This window comes from Mercurialis annua, linkage group LG1-X (genome assembly GCF_937616625.2).
Source record: "Mercurialis annua linkage group LG1-X, ddMerAnnu1.2, whole genome shotgun sequence".
NCBI lineage: Eukaryota > Viridiplantae > Streptophyta > Magnoliopsida > Malpighiales > Euphorbiaceae > Mercurialis > Mercurialis annua.
Window position 1 is genome coordinate 73,543,787 of NC_065570.1, and position 23,706 is coordinate 73,567,492.

The 23,706-nt window shown below is 32.6% G+C and overlaps 3 protein-coding genes and 1 long non-coding RNA gene across 6 annotated transcripts; 3 read left to right on the forward strand and 1 right to left on the reverse strand.

The window, feature by feature from the left end:
- The first annotated feature begins 1,243 nt into the window (after positions 1-1,243).
- Positions 1,244-1,950, forward strand: LOC126684375 (uncharacterized). Its single transcript, XM_050379480.2, has 3 exons — positions 1,244-1,518; positions 1,586-1,660; positions 1,729-1,950. The coding sequence occupies exons 1-3, from the start codon at positions 1,351-1,353 to the stop codon at positions 1,780-1,782; spliced, it is 297 nt and encodes a 98-aa protein (XP_050235437.1). The 5' UTR covers positions 1,244-1,350; the 3' UTR covers positions 1,783-1,950.
- Positions 1,951-7,078: 5,128 nt separating this feature from the next.
- LOC126684311 (AT-hook motif nuclear-localized protein 25) lies at positions 7,079-8,721 on the forward strand. Its single transcript, XM_050379476.2, has one exon. It carries the CDS (start codon positions 7,545-7,547, stop codon positions 8,367-8,369), a length of 825 nt encoding a protein of 274 aa, XP_050235433.1. The 5' UTR covers positions 7,079-7,544; the 3' UTR covers positions 8,370-8,721.
- Positions 8,722-12,790: 4,069 nt separating this feature from the next.
- On the reverse strand, positions 12,791-20,859 carry LOC126684067 (AT-rich interactive domain-containing protein 6). 3 transcript variants are annotated; one of them, XM_050379462.2, is made up of 15 exons: positions 20,755-20,859; positions 20,470-20,604; positions 19,559-20,138; positions 19,310-19,458; positions 19,177-19,216; positions 17,843-17,895; positions 17,527-17,572; positions 17,127-17,219; positions 15,993-16,115; positions 15,840-15,891; positions 15,685-15,751; positions 15,035-15,101; positions 14,846-14,896; positions 13,823-13,915; positions 12,791-13,431 (listed from the first exon to the last, which is right to left on the reverse strand). In XM_050379462.2, exons 3-15 carry the CDS (start codon positions 20,135-20,137, stop codon positions 13,327-13,329), a joined length of 1,518 nt encoding a protein of 505 aa, XP_050235419.1. In that variant the 5' UTR covers position 20,138; positions 20,470-20,604; positions 20,755-20,859; the 3' UTR covers positions 12,791-13,326. The 3 variants fall into 3 exon arrangements, with proteins under 3 accessions (XP_050235419.1, XP_050235421.1, XP_050235420.1); XM_050379464.2 differs by having other exon boundaries at positions 16,014-16,115; positions 20,470-20,848; XM_050379463.2 differs by having other exon boundaries at positions 19,310-19,443; positions 20,470-20,847.
- On the forward strand, positions 13,842-14,756 carry LOC126684391 (uncharacterized). The gene is made up of 2 exons (XR_007642576.2): positions 13,842-13,932; positions 14,551-14,756. It is a non-coding gene; the product is annotated as an uncharacterized LOC126684391 (long non-coding RNA).
- Positions 20,860-23,706: the final 2,847 nt, after the last annotated feature.

Genomic DNA, 23,706 nt, shown 5'->3' on the forward strand with positions numbered 1-23,706 from the left:
TTATAAAATTATAAATTTTAGTGTGTTTCAAGTTTGTGTTAAAATTTCAAAAGACGTTAAAGTTCATGATTTTTAAATAAGTAAGTCTTAAATGAATTTTAAATAATATATAAAATATATTGTTCTTTATTTTAAATATAAGAAATATATTTATATCTTTTTTAAAAATTAATACATTGTGTGAGAGGTCAAAGGATCAAAAATAGTAGTTTAGATGTGCAATGAGACAAAAATCCAGTTAAGGAATCAAGTACAATAAAATTCAAATTTGGTTTGTCCATGTCAGCGCGCGTGCATTCACGCACTATTTGAGGGGTTAAATATTTTGAAAGTTCAGAGTTTTAATTGAAAACAAAAAAATTTATACGTCTTAAAGAATAAAGTGTTAAAGTTTAGAAGTTAAAAAAATGCATTAAACCTTTATATTTTTTATATTATATAATTACATTCAAATTTATCTATAACAAGTTTCTATGTGAGAAAATTAATAGAAGTATAACGCTGCCAAATTAATTTTTAGATTAATGTACGGACTCTAAAATAGGTTTAGCCAAAAAAAAAACTCAACTGGATGGTAATAGAAAAATCATTTTCATCATCGAAAATATCCACGTTTTTTGATATTTTCGAAAGATAAAACATAAAAATTGAACCAAGCAAAAAAGAATTACTATTTTCCAGGAGGATTTTTTTTCCTCGTCTATTTACCCCAAACAACCGGGTTTTAAATTGCCATTTAAATTTTTCCCGTGTTAATCTTCAATTATATCAAAAATATCTACGTTTATTTAAATTTTAAATTTAATTTTTTTAATGAATCAATTGTTTGATCACACAACAAATTATATTCGAGACCGAATATGGTAAAAATAGAAAGTTATAAAATGTAAATCAAAAATTTATAATATTCGAATTTTGCTGTCAAAATTTCATCTTTAATTTTTAATTTTTAATTTTTTAATTTAAAGAATTATTTATCGGTTTAATTATGTATTGACTACATTGTATCAGTTTATTTACGATATTATGTATTTCTATCATTTTCCACATTCTTATCAGCAAACAATTTAAGAAAATATTAAATAAAAATAATAAAGAAAGTCAATTTTAAATTTTTTTATCTAGTAGGAATAAGATTTTTTGTTTTTCAAAAAAAGAAGGCCGGGCCTGGAGCACTAAAATGGACCCGTGTGTATTTCAAAGCCCAAGGAAGCATTTCTTAGGACTGAAAATTTGGCTCCCAGCGGTTTCATGAAATTTGTGAGTTGATTTCCTAAATCCTGATCGATCAGTTAAGCTGCTCCATCCTCAGTGATTACTACTCGTGGAAGAAATTAATCATCCGAAATAATGCCCAGTAATAGTTGGAGAAGAACCCTAGGAGATGCGAGGTCCTTCGTGGGCAATTCCATGGGAGGCCTCAGAGGAGGTACCAATTTGGCTTCGTGGGTGGTTGCTGGAACCCTAGCTTACTTTCTCTGGATTAAGCCTTCTCAAGATCTTAAGCGACAACAACAGGTACACCTCGCTTTCTTTTCCTTTTCGAATCAAATTAAGACTCTTCATTTCACTTTTGTTTTTGCAGGAAAGAGCAGCAATTGCAGCTGCTTCGGATCCTTATCGATACGTTGAGAAGCGAAAACCTATACCCGATCCACAGGTACACTACTTCAATTATCTTATCCATCTGCTTTTTACTCTTGGAATTGAATATTAACTCATTTGCAGGAAACTGGATTGATATATGGTAACAAGAATAAACCTAGCAAACCTCCCCAATAATACCTCACTTCACATCCTCTTCTTTGTAAGTTAAATATATTGAATATCTTATCAGTATATATTCATGTTACAATGTAATTGTAGTCTTGTGATTCTATCTTTTACAAGTCACAATAAAACATAAATTCTTTTTTTTTCTTCATATAACTTATTTTCTTTTGTTACTTATGACGAGCCTATTTTACTTCTTGGCTAGTTATGTGTGAGATATTGAATAAGGGCTTCTTTGAGAGTCGAAGACATTATGCATATATTATTTTTTGTTATTAGAAAAAAATAATAAAGTACAGATATATTTGATTGCTATCTTGTAAAAAGTACAGTTTGTCATTTGGTTTGGCTTCCTTTCCATTTCTTTGGAATGACATTTTTTAATTATTTTAATGATGCAAATCAAGCATTGCAGTTTGAGGAGCTGTGCCAACATTACCAGAAAATGTTAATGCCCTAAAATTGCATTCAAAATTACACCTTATAACAATGTAATGTGAGCCAACTAATGAATTCCCAAGTCTTGTCTTGTTTTAAGTTGTGTATTACCATGGTCTTCCTATGTTGCCAAAATTTTTGATTTTGGATACTGCATATATGCATTTAGATTTTGTTTGATGAGGAACAATCAAGTTATCAGTTTCAGAATTAATTTCTTTTTCTCTTTTTTTAGCTCAGAATGTTCTGACTTGGAGACTCTCTATTACTAATTCAGATGTAAAACGTTGGTTTATTGTTCCTATGTCTACACATTGAGATAGTTATTTTGAAATTTAAGTTTAAAAGATCACATGGTAATGAAAAATAATAGAGAAAACTTACCCCTTACAGCATTGGAATAGTCACTTCCTCTTAGATTATTGGAACAATATATTATTGGACTCTTCTTTTTACTGGATTTAATGATAGGTATATGAGGTATCTAATATTGCCAATTTGCCACAATGCTAGAAGATCTCTGTCATGAAACTATTGCAACTAGAGATTTCAGATTTTGGGTAGTTCCTGGTGCTGTATTATCTTCAATGTTCATTGATTATGTTCCTATATATTTTAATAAAAAGGACCTTATTTAATTGTCTTGTCAAGGAATGCAGTGATCGTCCAGCTTGTTTTTCCGTATATTTTGCTTTGAAATATATATAATATACTAATGATTGTGATAAAGAACGAATTCCAAGTTCCTATGAGCTTATAGACTTCCAAATTCCTAAGAACATGTTTTGAATACTATAATGGAGAACTGATGTGTAGATCCACTGGATAACATTTGGTTCCCCATTCATTCTATTGTTGTTAGCTTTTGCTTACATTGGGCGATGCTGTAATGGTGCCTGCCTAATGAAGCAATTGTTAATTTGTTATTGACAGTTCGCCCTGAGTGAGGCTTACAACTTACTGTTGTAGCATACAAGCTGTATGTAAGCCGGCAAGAACTTTTTAGAAGAAAAATTAGTTTGATAGCAGGCAGTGTGAATCTAGATAGCATATATGTTTTCAAGGGATAGTTATTTTGCTCATCGACAAATGACTATTAATGTAGAGTAAATGAAGTTTATTCTCCTTCCTCGATATGTTTTCCCAATTAAGGTAAGCTGTCTTTTATTACCTTCTGGGTTATGCTTTCTTTCCAAACATAAAGTTAATGATAGCTTAGCAGTGATAGTTTATCTTAATTGCAAGGTGTCAATTAAAACACGGGGGTTGTTATATTAAGTCTAGTATTTGTGCTTTGCTGTCTTGTCTCAAAAGTTAGGAAACTAAAAATTTATAGAGAAGCTCAAAGTGTGAGCCCATATTTTGGCATAATTGCGCGGCAACTGCACAGAACTTTTCTCAAGTTTTGCAGGTTTCTAAGTTTAAGCAAAGAAAGGAAGCTGAAAAAGGGGACGGGAGCTGAATTTACATCGGAGGATAGCGGGCTCCATAAAAGTGGGGTCATCGGAAGGGGACATAATCACATGTCATTTTGACAAACTGGCTGCACTAATTATTGGTGGAACCCCAGTCCAGGTGATGTTCAATCATGCAACTCATCCAACGTCTGCATTTGGAAGTGCTCCGCTGATCTCTATCGCATTTCTGCATATATGATTGCCACCATGGAAATTTGAAATTCTCTAAATTCCTCTGCCAAGTCAACATATATGACATCACACTTGCTTTGCTGAACTTTGAGATATTTCCTGAGGGCTTTATGAAAGGAAAATGAAATTTGCAAAAATATCTGTGAGTTCCTTTTTTTTGGGTTTTATTTCAAGGGAACAGTGAAGCTACTATAGGCGTGGGTAAGAGTTGGTTGGGATGGGGTTCAATTTAGTACGTGGATTAGGAACTTCCAGTTCCAGTTTCGGGTGAAAGCAGTTACAGTTGGGTTCTGTTATAGATGTAGAGGATTAGTAATGTAGCAGGTAAAGTTAGGGAAGTATAAGCCATCAGAGATGAAAGCTATACTGATTAGATGGCATTTGATTCTGAATGGGATGAAAAGTGGACCCCATACTGGGCCCATGCCTATTATAAGCTGACGAGGCAAGGGCTTTCTTTAATCATCTTAAGCGTAATCTAGTAGTAGTATACCAAGTTGCTTGTGCTTTCTAATAATTTAATTAGAACATTTTGTTTGCGTTTCTGATGGCCACTATGCTCCAGCAAATGTTGTTGGACGTTTTTAAATCGGTGGTCCCTAATTCTCTTCGCAATTAGTAATAGTTTGAAAATCCTAATTTCATCAATTTTTTATATTTGAAAGTAAAAGTTATATGGATTATTGAGGGTTTTTTGTTAGTGGCTTAAGATTGTAGTAATGATCTTCTGCGGGACCCAGCATCCATCATTCCGTCATATACTTATTTGGACAAATAATTAAGTTTGATGGTTTGAATAAAGTTATTTATAAATAAATATATTATATTTGTGTTTCAAATTTATATTTTAGTCACTCATTTGTAGTGTGGCTATTTGTAATATGCTTTATAATATGAAAATGAGAATCAGTTAAATAATGAGGTGCTGCATGTGTTGGTTCTCCAAATACGAATGGATTATTATAGTCAACCTCGCAGAAAGTAACCATGGGAATTAGTTTTGTGTTCTTCATTTCCTATTTGCAAAAAAGGTGAGGAGATGTTTGGATAGTGCAATATTTTGATCAAATAATGTGTAATTTAAATGTATGGATATCATGTGGTTCATCAAATCAATATTGACCTTCTATATACATACATATGGCTATGAGCAAAAATAGTAGTAATATGGGGATGGAAGGAGCTGTGATGTAGGGTTTCATTAGTTGGTTGCTATGACTCGGTTGGATTGGATATATCATATATGAATGAGACAAGTTGAAATGAATTGGATGCTGACAACCCACAAATTCTTGTAGACTTGCATCATATTGAAAATTCAAATGCAATGAATTTGAAAGATGAGAAATTTGACAAAATTGGTTTGTTGGACTTGGAGGATGATTATTATAAATAAAGATATGTGAGTGGGCAGTCTTATTGGTTACCTAAGACAGACATTGGTGGGTATAATGTCAGGTGGTGTTCATTCCCATTCCCATTCATTATTTAGCTAAGCAGGTTTTGTGTGGATGGGGACTCAATTGGGACGATACAATTTGGTTGGGGTTGCTTTTGTTTTGGCCTAGCAAACGGACAATTTATACTTCATTAATTAGCGTACAGAAAATCCGGTTTAAATTTTGCAAGTATAGTCTGTAGCATCGTGAATATAGATAAGGTTGACCAAGTACCGATGTCCCGACATAATCCACGTGGTCTGACATCTCCATTTTTGTTGACTGCACGTGACCTCTGTTTTCCCTCTTTGTCACTCTCGCACGTGCGCCAGACTCTCAGTTTATTGCCAGTTTGACGGTGAGCATCAAATTTTACTTCATAGTTCATACAACCATTCCATTGCGTTGTTTGCTAATTACTCCATCCAACTGCAAACACAAAAGTCATTTGTTGTAATATTAAACACATACAAAGAGGAAGCTGTGCTCGGCTGGGCATATATATTTGCGTAACTTGAGAGCAGTTATTAAGCTGGTTTTAAGCTCAACTTAAGAGCAAACCGCCCCCCAGTTTCATTCATTTTTATTTAAAAACCATACTTTTTTTTAATAAGCTACCTGAGGTATTTTGGACAGATTTTAATCTTTAAATTTTTCATATTCATGTAATTTTCATTCGAATCGGATAGGTCTTTTATGTAAAACTTTAGTCACAAATTTTAAACCGTTACATGTATGAGTATAGTTTGAATCCGTAACGACTTACCGACTCATTTGGATATTATACCTTTTCATTTAGTATATAAATCATTTGCAATTTATCACAAGTAATTATAGACACAAGGATAATTTCGTGGCGATGATAACATCCATCGCCAAGTATGGGTCTCACGGAATTAAAAGCAAAATATGATGAGATATGGTTGGCGTTTGGCAAGCACCATGATTCAATCAACCCTCACAACGCCACTAACTGTAATCTCCTAATTAATAATCAGAAATAAAAATTTAAATGAACATGTTTTTACAGTTATCAAATTATTACTATTTTTTAATAAAAATAACTGTCGAATTAAAAAAAATTATAAAAGGATTATTTATGAATTTCATATTGAGAGGAGGCCGCTGATATATTTTATATCAAAATTTATTGATGGAAACACCGACTTGCAGTCTAACTTTACATCATTACCACAACAATATCACATAAACTTTTACTTATTATTAACACCATGCATGCATCAGTTTCTTCAAAATAATCCCTTATTCTAACAAAAAAAATCTGTTTCCCAACCTTAAAATCAAATTTCACGCAGCTGAAAACATCTAGAGACATAATTACAAAGTTTATACAATATATATTAGTTCTTCATTTGCAAGTTATATGTTGTTTTGTTATTATGTTATGTGTCGCGTTCATATGGCAAATATGTAAAACCAAACAACAAATCTAATGTCTATATATATTAGTAGACATTTGGTCTAATAAAATAACGAGTGACCTCCTCTTGATATGAAATTTAATTATAGTTCCAAATCGGTTTTACAATTTAAAAATTAAATTCAAGTCAAATTGTAATGTATTTTACATCTTAACGATTAAATATATAAGAAAATAGTGTTATTTTTTAGAAAAATAAATATTTTTTTCAAAAAGTATATAATAGTATATATTAAAATTGGACTAAACCGACTTGTAAAAAGTCTCTAATTTAGAAACCAAATTGACTATTTCCGGTTTAGTTGGGTTCGGTTTTTCGGCTAAATTGGTTAGGTGCACAGCCCTAGTTCTGACTTCTAAGCATCTAAACGCTCCATTAATTTACTTCTTCTTTTTCCCCTCATATTCCTTTCTGCTTCTCTTCTCTTTCCTTTTTTTTTTTTCAAGTTGTTTGAAATTCTAGTAATGGATGCACACCTCTGAAAGTATGATCGCAGAATTTTGCAGTGATAAGTTTATCAAAGTTGATGTAGTTGGATGTATTTGCGTTAAGTGGTGAATAAAGATCTGAGTCCTTTCACACACTGCTAATTAAGCAACACTTTCCCGTATTTTCTGCAGACGACGACGACGATGATGATGGATTATTAATTGAAGTTGAAGCAAGAGATAGCAGCTGCACTTAATTTCAGCTTCACTGCTTCCTGCATAAGTAAAAAAGGTAAGATGTACTAAAAATCAGACTGACTGACAAAAGTGGGAAATAATAATAAGTGGTGGGAGAGAGTAGATGTTGGTGGCGGCATGGCGGGGTATAATCCACCCTATGTTCACCAACTTCTAACACCCGACCTTCATCTTCAAGGCCCTTCTTTTCCAATATCGCAGGATGATAACAACATCTCACCTCAATCCAAAGACCTCCAAAACAATAACCTATCTCATGACACCGTATCGCCCACTTCTGGCGGCTCCAATCGCCGCCCTAGAGGCCGTCCTTCTGGCTCCAAAAACAAACCTAAGCCTCCTATTATTGTAACACGCGACTCCCCCAATGCCCTCCGATCTCACGTGCTTGAGGTTTCCGGCGGCAGCGATATCATGGAGAGTGTCTCCTGTTATGCCAGAAAGAGAGGGAGAGGGGTCTGTGTGCTTAGCGGCAATGGGACTGTGGCTAATGTTACACTGAGACAGCCGGCGTCTCCTGCGGGGAGTGTCCTCACTTTGCACGGCAGGTTTGAGATTCTTTCGCTATCTGGAACGGTGCTTCCGCCCCCAGCGCCGCCTGGAGCGGGAGGGTTGTCGATATTTCTTTCTGGAGGACAGGGACAAGTTGTTGGAGGAAGCGTGGTTGGTCCGTTGATGGCTTCTGGGCCTGTAGTTTTGATGGCTGCGTCTTTTGCCAATGCTGTGTTCGAGCGTTTGCCTTTGGATGAGGAGGCAGAAGGAACCGCGCCAGTTCAATCCACTGCTTCACAGTCTTCAGGAGTGACTGGAGGAGGGGGCGGTGGAGCTGGGCAGATTGGGGATGGAGGGGGTGGCGGTCTTTTTAATAATATGGGAAATTATCCCTTTTCGTCAAATGATTTGTTGGGATGGGGTGGAAGTGCTGCGAGGCCTCCATTTTAGGAGTCTAATGATTTGAGTTGAATATAAAAAATGAAGAAGATTTCGATATATAATCTATGAGTGGAGGCTGGTTCTTGGTTTTGTTTGTAATCAACAAGGTCAGTGAAGTTCATATTCACAACTCCCATTTGGCTTCTCTTAATTTTCCCTTTCTAATTTACTTCTTCACATCAATATATATTCCTACTTTGATAATTGCTAGTTGTTTGTAATTGAGCGATTTATATGTAGACATATATTAATTGATGCATATATACATACAGCCGATGATGCTATTTCTAGGGTTCATATAATTTGTGTTTTCCATTTCTTGAGCTACACTTTATTCTATGCTTTTGTTTATGATTTAGTACGAGAATGTGCTTCAAATTTGTGATTTTTTATTGAAAACTAATGACAAGAATGTTTTCGTCGTTATAATTCTGGTTTCAATAATTAATTATACACTATGGTGAATAATGAATGCATTTTTAGATGTTTAAATAACCTAGTATTTATTTGTTTAATGATTTTCCAATATAAAAATGAAGGTTGATTTATTTGTAGGATTGTTCTTTGTATGTAGCTAGGCAGGTGAAACAGAAGTTTATGTGTGCATGTCTTCTCCATCTATATACTCATCTAAGAAATAGTATTGTAAAGAACCTTAAAATTAAGGTTGTTCCTCTTTTACAGAAGAAAAAGAAACGGCTTAATACATAATTTGACCCATAAACTATACCATTTTATTCTCCGCGACCTCTAAACTAATTTCGTTTTCTTTTGGACCTCTTAACTCTTTTTTTTATTCTATTTAACCCCTCACACGGAATGTGCAAACCACGCGCGATGACGTGGATAAAATTGCTGACATGGCTTTTCTGACATGGGGTTAAATAGAATAAAAAAAATAGTTAAGAGGTTCAATGGAACACTAAAATAGTTTAGAGGTTATAGGGAATAAAAGGGTAGGGTTTATGGGTCAAAAAATATATTAAGCCTAAATATATTTTTTTAATTTATAATAAAAAGTGATATAGTTTACATATTATTTGAAAAAATCATCTAAGGCTTTAAAAGTCATGAAATTTAGCGTGTTTTCCAATTTTAACACAAATTTTAAAAATTCAGAATTGATTTGAAAGTTTGAAATTGCAAAAAATTAAAAGCTGGCGTATTAAAATTGGAAATTCGTGAAACACACTAAAAATTATAATATTTTAAAAAATTTAGTCTTTTTTTAATATTATCACAGTATAGTAAATTTATATATTTTATAATATCGTTAAAAACAGACAAACTTCATTTATCATTATTGAAATGTAAACAAATATTTACATGTACAAGAAGTTATATTATGTAATTATTTGACTAAAATTCAATATTATTTTATTTTTCTAGAAGATTAAATGGATAAAAATTAAATAATTGTATTTTGGAGAAGGTTAAATGGGTAAAAATTAAAAGTTTGAAGGTGTAACAGGAAAATAAAATAAATTCAGGGGTCAAATAGAACAAAATAGTGTAGTTCGTGTGTTCAATAGAACAATTTATGCTTTTTAATTATCCTTCACGCGCTTCAAAGCGTTTGAAAACACGCGCTTTTGCCACGTTGGAGGAAAAAGGTCAGATCGGCAAAAAAGTTGCAGTTGACGGGTTAAATAGAACAAAAAATAAAGTTAACAGGTCCAATAGAATATCAAATTAGTTTAAGAGTCTCTGAGAATAAAAGTGTATAGTTTAGGGGTCAAATGATGTATTAAGCCAAAAAGAAACCCTAGCTAGTTTCTCAACTTGGACAACTCACTTTGTATATTTTCTTTCTTTCTTTTTTCTGCCAGCTTTTTGACCAAACGTTACAGCGGTAGAAACTAGAGAGTAGAGAAACAAACTTCTCTTGTCAGTTACATAAATGTTATAATTGCAGTCATTAAATTAGAGTACTCCTTCGTTCCAATAGAGTTGTTCATTTTATCTTTATCATACAGTTTAAGAAAAGTAATTATTATTTATTTATGAGTTTTATAAAAAAAAATCTTACTTTTTTTATCATATCCCTATTTAATATGAAGTCCACTTATAATTTATTTTTAATTTACTCATTAGTGAATTTTAAATAGGGATAATATAAAAAAATAGAGTGTAAAAGTTAGTTACTTTTTTAAAGTGGACAAAAGATTTAGGACAAAAAAATTCTCAAAGTGACAACTCTATTGGAACAAAAGGAGTACATAAAACAAGCTTTCAATGTATGAGTTTGAATCAATCACGAGTTGACTCGACTCTGCTTGATTACATGCAAAACAAATAACCCACTCCAAACAAAAAAAAGAACAAAAGCAAATTATGCTAAAGTCCCTCAAGTATACCATAATTAACAGTATGACACCTTTTATTTAAAAGTCTATTTAATGGTCCCTCAATTTTAATTCCGTTAACTATTAGATCCCTCCGTTAATTTTGACACTTATTTTTAAACAATTTAATACCCCATCTTTAATTTTGTGAATGATTCCGTCCCTCATTTTTAATTTTATTTTGGTCCCTCACTTTTAAACAATTTAGTACTCGAGTTTCAATCCGTTAAACGATTTGGTCCCTCAAATTAACAGAAGGATCTCTCAGTTAATGAAATTAAAACTGAAGGACCATTAAATAGACTTTTGAAATAACGAGTATCAAACTGTTAATTATAGTATACTTCAAGGGCCTCTGAGTAATTTTCTCAAAAAACAAAACATTTTGGTTTGCAAAAAGTTGATTGGGACGATGCGATATTGAAACTTGAGAGAGGGAAATAAAATGGTTAATGAGACTCCAAATATGGAAAAATTCTTAGGTAGATTCAGTTCAGCACGTCATCCGTGGAATAAACCAATCATATCATAACATCTCATTAAAATTAAGATATTTTTATAATATTATTATTCAAAAGTGTATGCAAATACCAAACAAATTTACAAAAATACCCTCATTTTAATGAAGTGTTATGATATGATTAGTGTAGTCTACCCTGAATCTATATAAGATTCTTTCAAACAGGACTCTTCTTTCTGTGTGTTTTGTTTTTGATATACATATATGAGATATAATACATTAATGATAAAGGAAGTGCATTATAGTATTATACTACATTTCCTTTATATAGAAATTACCTATTTATATAAATATTGTCACTAGAGATTACATTGATATAAGATATTGTATTAGCAGCTACCGTTGTTTATTACCTTAATTTGATTTGCTACCTACATGATTTCATGGATAATCAATTGAAAATTAAACAAGATTTTAAATAACAAATACTAACAAACTAGTTAAGCTTTTTAGAGAAAAATCATTATACAGAGAAAATCATTTTTAGGAATCGCTAAACAACCATTACCAAAAAATAATCTGTTTGCCATTGTATTTTAAACAAAAAATAGTTATAGCAACAGCATGCCAAGTCCAACTAATTTTGGGCCTATTATCCCAAGTTCATATAAAGACATGAATAATCATTTGATTAATAGTACTCTCAAACTGGCAAAAATATATGACGAACACTAGTTTATCTAAACAAAACAGGCACTTACATTTATTTTTTTAATTCGTCAAACTTCATTAAATCGAATATAAAACAATTATATTTATAAAAAATTCGGAAAAATTTAAAAACTAAACCTGATAATCTGATATGGCCTGATTCGCGGATCTATTTATAAAAATAAAAATAAATAAATTATCCTAATTACTATAGTTATAATTTTTTTTATGTATTCAACTATTATAAATAATTATTCAAGTAATAAATGAATGTCTATAATTCAAATTAAAAAAGTAAAAAAATACTGCCTGAAACAGAAATAATAGTACATAAAAGTAAAACACTAAACTTTAAGATCGGACGATGCTTAGTTTGTTTACTTAAAATTGCAACTCTCCGACTCCAGCATCTATGTTCTTGTTAGTTTTTTTTGGCATGTGTTTTTTTTTATTACTCCCTCCGTTCCAAAAAAAATATACCATTTGAACAAACAATTTTTTAAAAAAATATAGTCAAATTTATTAAAATTAGTTTTTTGTTCATCTTTTCAATTTTATCCTTATATAACTTTAAATATATAAAAAGCATATTAATGATTAGTTTGTTTATTGGTGAATTTTATATTAAAACACGAAGCCATTAATTCATTTGAAAATAACTAGACATATTTATTAGGGGTATATAAGACAGGTCTTTAAATTATTTACCAAATATAGAAAGTGGCCTATAATTGGAACGCCAAAAATGAAAAGGTGGAAAAAGGAAGGAGTATTATTTATGAAAATAAGCAAAAGGACCACTTTCTGCATTAAAAATAGTCTTGCCATTGCCGAGTTGCTATTGAAGATTTAAAGGTAACAGAACCTTTCCAAACATAAACAAGAAAAAGTATAAATTATGATGACAAGCCAACTAACTAAACCCTTAAATACTACTAATTAAAGAATATTTCATTACATTTGCTCATTAAGAAGCGAATCATCCTAATGTACCTTTTATGGTGCCTCTCCCACTAAGCGCCTATCTTAATACTCAATAATCCATTCCCAGTGGCATCTGAGGCTTGAGATTCATCCATGGTCTCAGCTAACCAACAATAATATATCAGATATTAATTACTATAACTAAACCAGTAAACGGCAGGCTTACCCGCAGCTGCGTGTGTTCACTGAAGAGCCAGCCATGAACAAATAAGAAGTTATTGCCACCAGATTGCTTAACCTAAGGGGGAACTCCTCATAAACCAACACATATTCAGTTTGAACAACTAAAAAAGTCTTTGGAACTAACTTGTATGTGTTGCACATAAGATTAACTACTTCTACAAAGTATGTCAGTTTGGACTATCTAACAACAAGGAAACAAACATGTCTCTACATCGCACACCTTCTCCCTGAGATTTCAAATATTTTCAGCAAAGTTGTTCCACCCAGATCCTTAAATAGAAACTCAAGCTGATCCTCTCTCAATTGGGACGCGAACATAGAGTCGGCCATGAAGGCTCACCACAGCAGATGTTTGAAGCGGATCAATTCTTGAAGGTAAGCTTATCACCTGACCACCAAATCCAAACAAGATATTCATAAGATTCTTGCAATACTCACAAGAAACAACCATTGAGGGTTGCTTCCTAAACGACAATTAGACCCCATTACTGCCTAAATAAGATTAAGGCCCTCTAACAATATGCATATTTTACGACATGTTATAAGATGCATGCAGGCATGCCTTGGTACAACAATAAAGCAGTTCCTTTAGTGACCTGTAGATCATGAGTTCGATGCATGGAAACAACCTCTTTGCATATGTAAGGGAAGACTGCATATACATATGTGCCCAGCATGGGGAGCACTTCGTGGACCGGGTGAGGCCTTTATAAAAGTAAGATGCACACCATATACGTGTTGATTTCTTCAGTAAGAGTTTTGTGTGCATGCAGAAATACCTTCTTAAATGGTGTTATACCCCAAGGATTATCAAGCTGCTCTGGTTGACCCGTTATAACCAGACGTCCAGCGGGATCTGATTGAACTCGCACCTGAAATCACCAAGAAGGTAAGGTTAGCCAACAATAGAATCATAAGTCGTATGATACTCTCCCACTTAAAATGTCCACTTTGTATTATTAGTAATTTTTTTAATTTAAACTTCCTCTTTTATCCCTTTCCTTAGCTTAATATTTCAACACAATTCACAAGATAATTATAGTGAAAATTATAACCATTATCAAAAATAACATTTAATAAGAGTAAAACAAGAACCAAAATACATGAATTTATATCCTCTTAAACTGTTTAAAACAAAAAATGACTTCTCAAATGTAAGAGAGGGCGGAGTACTATGGAAACCTTAGTCTTTGACAAAAGCTAGCCTACTGAGAGGAATTACTTTTATTTATTTTATTGCACAGTCACATCTCAATAAATTCTGTTATTCATCTCATCTAAAAGTTAGATCATTTCCCACAACAGCAAACTGTAATTTCACTGATGAAGATTGAAGATAAATGTTTTTAACTTCATATCCTTAATAGTAACTTGTATGTGCATGCAAATCTGATGAGTAAATAAGCAATGTGTATAATTTAATGCATCTATATTTTGTGAAAAGTATAGCACGTAGACAAATGTAAGTTGACATAGTAAACTAACCAATATGCATGCTTTCATGCAGCTAGATTATATAAAAGAAAATGTCAAGAGTGGGGTTCTGCCTCCCTTTTTTCTGCAACATGCTGCCAAAGTTCAAAGGATAAAAAATAGCATAGAATCTTGTGCAGAAACAGGGTCATGTATGTTTCTGTTAAACAGCATGGATTTACAATAGGAGCAAAAACACCCAGAAAATAATGCAATCATGCAATGTCCTCTCTGCATACATATTTCTTCTAGATCCTCAGATCTCACTTCTATTGCTAAGCAGTTTTTAATAAGAATCATGTCAAACAGTGAAAAATATAAGGAATTACCTCCTCCCTCAGAAGCCCAGGGACCAGAGCATACACCTCAAAGCAATCATTCTGCGGACAGGAACCATGCATTTTGTCAGAATTCCCAGCAGAAAGAACTAGACAAATGACCGCTAATGTCCAGAGATAAGGACAGTTATCTCGGAACTAGACAGCTAATCCAACAAATAAATAATTCAGCACACTTACAGATTCCCGCACGTTGACCTTCACCCAATCAGCCGGGGGTCCAACATCAATAACTTCCAAATCCAACCTACCAGGAGAAAAAAGCAGACATTTAGATTTAGTTGTTCAAGACAGAAGACGTGAAACTAGGCGCTTTACCCACACAGTAGGATTTTACTAAACGCATAATGCCCTGTCCATATTCCTTGAACTAAAATATGTAGCAGCATAGATCGATAGCTAATCTATCTATATGCAGGGGCGGAACTAAGTGGAAGGGTGAGGGCGCAACCGCCCCTCCCAAACTTTTTTTTTCACTAACTTCGGATTTTTGTATAGCTAGCCCCCCCCCCCCCCCCCCCCCAAACTTTTTTTTTTTATAAAAAAAAAAAAAAACTCCTTCCAAGTTTGGATTTTGTATAATTAGCCTCACCGAAATTCTAATCCTAGTTCCGCCCGTCCATATGATAGGATCTTCTCTTTGAAAAAGAAATAATGCTGACTTACCATTCTGCTGAAGATAAGTTCAAACAAACAGCATACTTATACAAAAAAAGTCCACAAAAATTGTTCTCGCCTTCAAAATCGCCTAATTGATAATAATGTAAACAAGAGCAAGAAAATTCAGAAAAAGGCAATTATAAGAAAAATAATGAGGTTTATATCTCAACTCTTTGTCTGTTTCCATGTTTCCGTGTCTCTCTGAAATATCAAGGTTACTCTTATGTTTAAGGAGACCTGATTCAACAGCCAGAACTATATGAGAATGTAAACCGGCATGAAACATTGGCCAGCTGAAAAATATTATCATCCATAAGGCATATACCAATACTTTTGAGCGGTTTTTCACGCCTTGGTGCAGAACTGACATTCCTGTCCTGTTCAAGAAAACAAATGGAAAGGTTTGTTACACGTCACAAAAAAGAGTCATGCAAACAGACATGAAAATAACATAATCAAGATTGAAGGTAGAGCAAACCTTGATAATAGGTTCACTAACCTCACCATGTCCAAGAAGACGTTGGGCATGCCAACCCTGCATAGCACGAGCTGCAGAATCCCTTCTTGCCCTACCAGATCCTGGTGCTTGGTATCCACTTACCTGCAAACAAAATTCACAAGTGGGTAAGAGAGATAGGCCTTAAATACCAATTTTACAACAAACAAAAAACTAAAGATAAAGAACAGTAAGGACTACTACAATATAAGTTGCCACTAAGTTAAACAAGCTCTATTTCTAGATTATTTTAGTTTACATGTATCAGCACATGAAAGTTTACACATTGCACCCATAACCAAAAAAGACTAGTATCCTCTCTCTAGAACATCAAGAATGTGGTTTCTGGGTAATTAAATTTCAAATAGTTCTACATAGCCATGGTTCATTGTGGCATTATTGGTAGATTTAAAGCGGTAAAAGAAACTGGCAAAAGTGAGGGATTCATGCAGTTCAAAAAAAAGATGCAAATAACTTTTACACACTGAAGTTTCACATTTTGAAAAAACAAACTCATTAACTTCTGTTATTATCTTGGTAACTCACGACATAATCCCCATTCTTTACCATTGAAAAGCACAAGATAACAAACTACATGTTAGGCAAATGCACCAGCATGTTAAGTAAGAACACCTTGTTACTTTTTACTAAGAGATAGATGCCTAATGATTTGATTTATCACAGTCTCTAAGTTCTACTTGATGGGAAACTAATATCAATATGTTAAACAGCTAATGTTGAGCCATAAAACCACCTATGCTTGTGTAAAATTAGGACTAAAACAATATAAGCTTAAGCAAACTGCACATTTCTAAGACAAACGAACTCAATAGAAGCCCTAGCCTTATGGATTCGAGCTGTTATAAACCTCGTTATTAGTCATTTCTCATGTCATTAATGCTAAGGAAATACTTTATTCCTCACTCTCCATGTCGGATTGCCTCTTTATTATGAAAATAAAGATAATAAATAATCTTTCAGTTCCAAACACTTCTCTGTGCTACATACCATTAATGTTTTGCATTACAATAGCATATAATTACATCACAGGCTTCACAGCTATAGCTTGTTTCAAGTGGTATGAAACAACCATAAGAAGAAGGAATAAAAATATACCTCCTTTTCAACACTAGCAGGCTGGTGTAGGGGTGAGTTAGGAAGTTGCAGCTCACCAATTTGACTCTTGTGCTTTTCATATTCCAAAAGCGTCTGTGAGTGAAGAAATCAGAAATATAGGACACAAGAAAACTATACAATAAAGCTTTGAGGAACTGTTGTCTGAGAAGTATTTGGTCCTAATAGAAAGCTACGAAATCCATTTAAGGGTAACAGTTTTAAGTCTCTATGTTTGTGTCATTTGAATGATGACTCTATTATAGATTCCCCATCAATTAGAAGGGAACAAAAAGAAATAATAATCCAAAACCTATTAATCTACCGAGGTCCATCATAATCATGTGTAATAATTCAACTGGAAGCTACATAGCTAACGATTTCCTAACTCGAAAGGCAGTACCTTCTCATAGAATATGCGGAATGTCCAAGAAACTGTTGTACATGTTCTGTAAGAAAGAGAACAAGTTCAGCATTTGTATTAACAAGTATAACTTCCCCCTCCAAATAACAAAAATTACAGCTAACATGTTAACCAATTGCAGCCCACAAACAAGAAAGTTGCAAAAAACAATAACAGTAATTTTACGATAAAGTATCAGCTGTTTGCAGTCTAAAGTCTAAACCAATACAACTGCTAAATAGCTGACAAGCCAGAGTCTAAATCCATAAATATTTAGCACGAGATTGTTTAAGATAATATCCATGCTGCTTCTTACTTCGGGGGATGGAAAGACTCTCCTACTTGCCGCCATAATTTAGATGCAGTGACCTACAAAAATGTGGAAATAAAAGCAGATTTGTTATGTGCCTCAGTAGTTACAAATATAATCAAAGCTACTAAAATGATTTCAGCACGGTGCTTTAACAAATCATGCCAGATTGTTTAATATGATCTGTTAATCATATGTAATGCCAGATGCTAGGTATTAACTAAAATGATGTGATCAAGGATGGATACATTTGGGAGAGCCAATGCATTATTTTTTTGGAGGGACCAAATAATTATTTTTGCAAAGTTTCAAGAATCTAGAAAATAGATTGCTTAATTTTGTTAAAAGAATTCAGACAAGGAGTGGTTTGCATATTATTTTCACTTCAAATATAAATACACAGCCTTGCCTTGGTAATATCAAAGTCAAAATTTGATGAACAAATGGTACTGAAACCCAAGGAATTTCAAAACAGTGCGAACACATAATCAACACAAAAACTAATAAGTTTTAAGCTCATTTTATTATATTGAGTCAGAATTTGTCTGAGAAATTAACAGTAGGGATTGGCGCGTTAATAAAAGGAAATAACAATAATGAGACAAAAGATGGATGGGAAGAGCACATATCCACTCTACTTCTTCCACCATTTTATGAATGAAAAAGTAGATGTATTGATAGAAAATGCTTTGAGACTATGGAAGATCAGCAAACAAAATTATGAGCAGCTCCGTTTATTTTTCAGATCAATATCAAAGGGCACACAATGAGCAACAGAGTGACAACTAAGTCAGCACAGCAAGGTCAAAATTCCTAGCAATAGAGAATATTAAACCCACACTCTCGGGCTTTCATTTCATTCAATTTGTCAAATAATCTCCCTTCCACGGCCCACTATATAGAGAGTGGGAGGAAAGATTTTAACACCTGCATTGTCCCCTTATATTTATGAGACTTGGCATTGGTATGCTAATTTCAGGTATCATAGCCCATGAAATTCCTATCAGTTCACAGGTATTCGAATAGCAATAATTCAGTCTTTCTCATTCATGTACTAAGTTTAAAGCTCTTATTCTCTCATATTGTGATTACATGCTTTAACTTTTTTTTCCATTATTCATTAGGAACAACAATATCTTGATCTTGACCTAGATCATCTCCAAATACATAGTTATGACAACATAATCCAAGAATAAAATCCATTTAAGTGCAGACTTCCAAAAGCAATGTCTACATTAAGACATAAAAGAAAAGAGGTAGATGGAAGTAATTAATGAAAATAGAAATCTTAGACGGAAGTCTGTACAAAAATTGTAAATCGAGAAGGTATAAAAGCATACCACTTCATAGCCACCTAGTCTGATAACAGATCTCCACAACCTATTTCAAAAAGGAACAACAGATGGATATTAGCTTACACCTGCAACCAAACCAAATGCAGATTTATTAAAACATCCCTGACATGAAACTTACTTCAGGCAATTTAATGGCTCTCCATAAAACTTAGGGGGCTTATATTCGTGGTGGTGTTCCTTGCAGAAAGCTTCCAGATCCCTCATGAATTCTGCTCGGTCTTCAGGGGTCCCGGAGTCATCAGCTTCCCCCATCTGCAAAGTCAAATGCTAATAGTTTTGGTGACAACATTCTTTTACTTGAAATATTCACTGTAAAGAAACATAATAGGATATATTCTTTCTTTACCAATTGCTCGCTAAAAACTACCTCAAAATCAGTCCAGACTCCCTTTGATTTCGTCCCACTCTCATGCCTTGTTCTAGAAGCGGAAGGCTTTCTCTGAGTAATGGGGATAACAGCAAGAGCATCCGGCTGGATAAGAACTTGAGCAGCGCCATTTCCATCATTTATACTTTCTGCCACATCAATGCTAGTAGCATCATTGACATTGGCATCGGCAGCAATCGTGGTTGTAGCAGTAGTTTTCTCATCATTCACATTGGCATCAGCAGCAGTAGTGGTTGTAGCAATAGTGTTCTCATCATTCATCATATTGGTATCAGCAGCAATAGTGGTAGTAGCAGTAGCTTTCTCGTCAGGTAGAAATTCAATGTCGCTCATATGCACATCACTTGCCAAAGTATGAGTGTTGTTATGATTATCATCCTCAGGAGCAGGAACAGATGTTTTCCCGTTTTCAGAGGGATTCTTTTGATTATCCTCTAGCTGGTCAGGCAAGACATCATCCATGACACCAGCGACATCATCCACGACACCTGTGGCATCAACAACGGGCACATCAGCGGCCAGGGCCCAATCTTGACTAGGCACCTCCGTATCTTCCATTCTGTCGTAAGAGAATCATGCAAAATTATATACAATTATAATATTTAAGCTTACCAATAATGACAGCAATTAAATAACAAAACAAATCCGAAAAAAATTGATGAAATTCTCGAAAAATGAAATGCAATTGGATTGTATCTCTGGAGAAAGAAAAAACCCTAGCGTTACATTTTGTTTTTCAATTTTTTTCCTTTTCAGCAAAATTGTTAGCCGAAAATTCGACCTAAATAAAAATAAATCAATAATGATAACAAATATAAAATCTTATCAAATCAACTTGGAAAATATGAAATTTTTCGAATGAGAGATGAATGTGATAAAAAAGAGCTTGCCTGTTAAGGAAAGATGAAAGGAAAAGGGAGCAGAACGGCGGCGTATCAGGTCGGGGACAACGTAGGCAAGGGAGAATGTGTGTTGGTAGTTATCCAGCAGCATACATAGAAAGCAGCGTTCATGGCAGGTACCAGCTGAGGATGATGAATTACGTTACACTCCCTTTTATGCGTATCTCTTCTTAAACAAAAGGAAATAAAAACCGCCGATGGCTGCGGCGGTGGCGGTGTTTTTTTGAAATAAATAAAGGACAAAAAACACGAGCAGTGGCAGAGTAAGCTAACCCCACGGCCAGAGTCTGGATTTTGACGAGCTCCTCTTCTAATTCATGTTTGACTCCAAACTGAACATTACATTACACCTGGACAATCCTATCACTATTTCACTATTTCTTTTAATATCGTTATTACTTTAAGGATCTTTTTATATGTTTAATTTAATTTTCATTTTTAGTGTTTGAAACTTTTAGGGGGTGTTCGGTTCAGTTTTTTTTGTAAATTTTCTAATTTTTAATTTTTTAAAAATTTCAATAAAGTGTTTGATGAGATTTTTTTAAGGATTTTTTTGAACATCTAATAGCTGCTATTGAAAAAATTCAGTTTATAATTTTTTGTCAATAACTCATAACTGTTTTAATATTTTTAATTATTTAAAAAAACTTACTCCTACTAGAATACATCATTTTTAATATATAAAATTATTTAAATTATTTTTAAATACTCTGATTATTTATAAATTATATAAAATTATTATTTATATTAGAACAACTATAATTTAACAATTTTTTAAAATAAATTATACATTTATTAAAAAAATATTTAAATAAATTTAAACTAAATGTTGCTTGTTAAAAAGAATAATTATTAATATTATATAATAATATATTTATAATTTAATAAATAAAAACAAAAATTATGTCTTTTATAGTCATTTTACATAGAAACAGCAGCAACTAATCAAATCTCACCAAATATGTATAATCTATCAACTATCAGCAACAGCTAACAACTACCAACTATAAAAAACAGATGAACTAAAGTCCATGTTGTTTTTAAATTTATAATTTATTTGTTTAAATAAAAATTATATTATTTATTTTCCTAATTTCTAATTTAAATACATTTTTCGTTGATTTTTTTAAAATTTATATTTTGATTTATAAATATTTTACTTAAGTAGTTTAATTGAGTTTAAGCCTCAGAAAAAAAAAATCTTGATCAAGCTTAAATTAAAATATAAAATATACTATAACGGAGTGAAATTTAAATTTAGGACTCATTTTATTTTATCAATTCAATTATAAAGATAACTCTATAGAGAGGAGATACATATTGGGATTGGGATTCTCTCAAGTTCAAATAAACTTGAGAGGGTCATATTCACGATCTACACCGTTCATTGTAAAATGAACGGTGTAGATTAATTTTATTAAAATTTTACTTTTTTGATTTACACCGTTCATTAACATGACCTTCTCAAGTTCAAAATGAACTTGAGAGAATCTCAATCCTACATATTGACCTATTTTGTTTCAAATCAAATTAAGTAACTAAGAGCATATTACAATGGTACTCTATATAATAAAGAGCATTTTATATAAAATTAAGAGCATCTTTCATATAGAGAGCATAATTTTTTATTTTGTTTTAATAGAATCTCTAATTTATAACTCTTTATTTTTCTTTTATCTATAAATGTTAAATAATAGTAGTTTATTAATTCATAATCTATTTTTAATTTTATGTTTTTATGTAGGATAGATAAAGAAATCATATTTTAAAAAAGTAACTAATCATATCATTTAAAAATTGAAAAGATATTGAAAATATATAAATTAGAGAGTGAAATTTGACTCTCCACATGTTGAGAGTCAAACATATTCTCTATTTTAAATTTTAAAAATAGAGAGTTTATCGGAGTTAAAATTTATTGTCAAACTCTTTAAAATAAAGAGTATCACTTTTTTAAAGAGTCCATTTGAGATGCTCTAATGCCAACAGATTTTGAGGAGAAATACTTGTGTGAACCTAGTTTATCACATAAGATCATGAACTATCCATTAAATGCATGACATGTGGCGTAATTAAATATCACATCCAATCAATAAATACAACATTAATTAATGATATTTTAACTAGAATTAAATGCTATTTATTGATTAGATGTGATATTTAATTACGCCACGTGTCATGCATTTAATGGATAGTTAATAATCCTACGTGGCGAAATAGATTCATACAAGAATATTTCGATTTTGAGGGTTAAAGTGTATCACTCAAATCTATTCTTTTTATTAGTTGAACTTCTCTATTATTTAATTCTCAATCTAATAGTAAAAAGAAATTTCGTTATATTACATAAAAGAAATGATTTTTTATTTTTCTTGAGTTTCAGCGGGAAGTGTGTTGCTTTGGTATGGTAGGGTGTTTGAGAACTCCCTGGGATTGAAAGAGCCCTAGAGATCTGGATATGTGGAGGCGGAAAAATAAAACATTTGGCTACGGACACGGCGGAATAATGTTATTTTAAGGTTTTTTATGTTAGAAATGATTTTTTTGTCTGAAAAGTCAAATTTCCGATACATTCTTAAAATGAAAAACGTTAATTGGATGAAATGTCCATGTAACCTAACTAGATATTAGTACTATTTGTTACCATATTATGAACGGATTGTATATTCATTTAAATACATTACATATTTAAAAATCAGAATACAATCTATTTATATAATGTGTCGAAGTTTAAATTCGAACAAAATACATTTATTTAACATATTCACATAATAGGAACTATTCAATGTATAGTATAATTTAAAAAAAAAGAAGAAATTTGAAGTTTTAAAAGTAAAAGAATTTACACAACAATTGGAGCTGGGGGCCATATGATTCATATCCCAATTATCTCCCTGGGATCCATCTATTATTCTTGGCTAATAATCACCCACGGTCTCTAATTTTAGGGGTACCTTACGACAAACCTCCTGATCGAAAAAAACGATCAGTATACCTCCTGATTTTTGTGTCGGCGCTCGCTAAACCCCTTTTGGGCGAAAATACCTCTGGCGCCGTCTTTTTTGGTCAACTGACATTTCAAAAAAAAAAATCTGACATGTCAGTTGACACGTCATCAAAAGACAAAAAAAAATTAAAATATCCAAAAGACCCTAAATTACCCACAACCCAAACCAACTCCAAACAACTCAAACCGAACCAAAGTCAAACAAACCGAACCAGCAC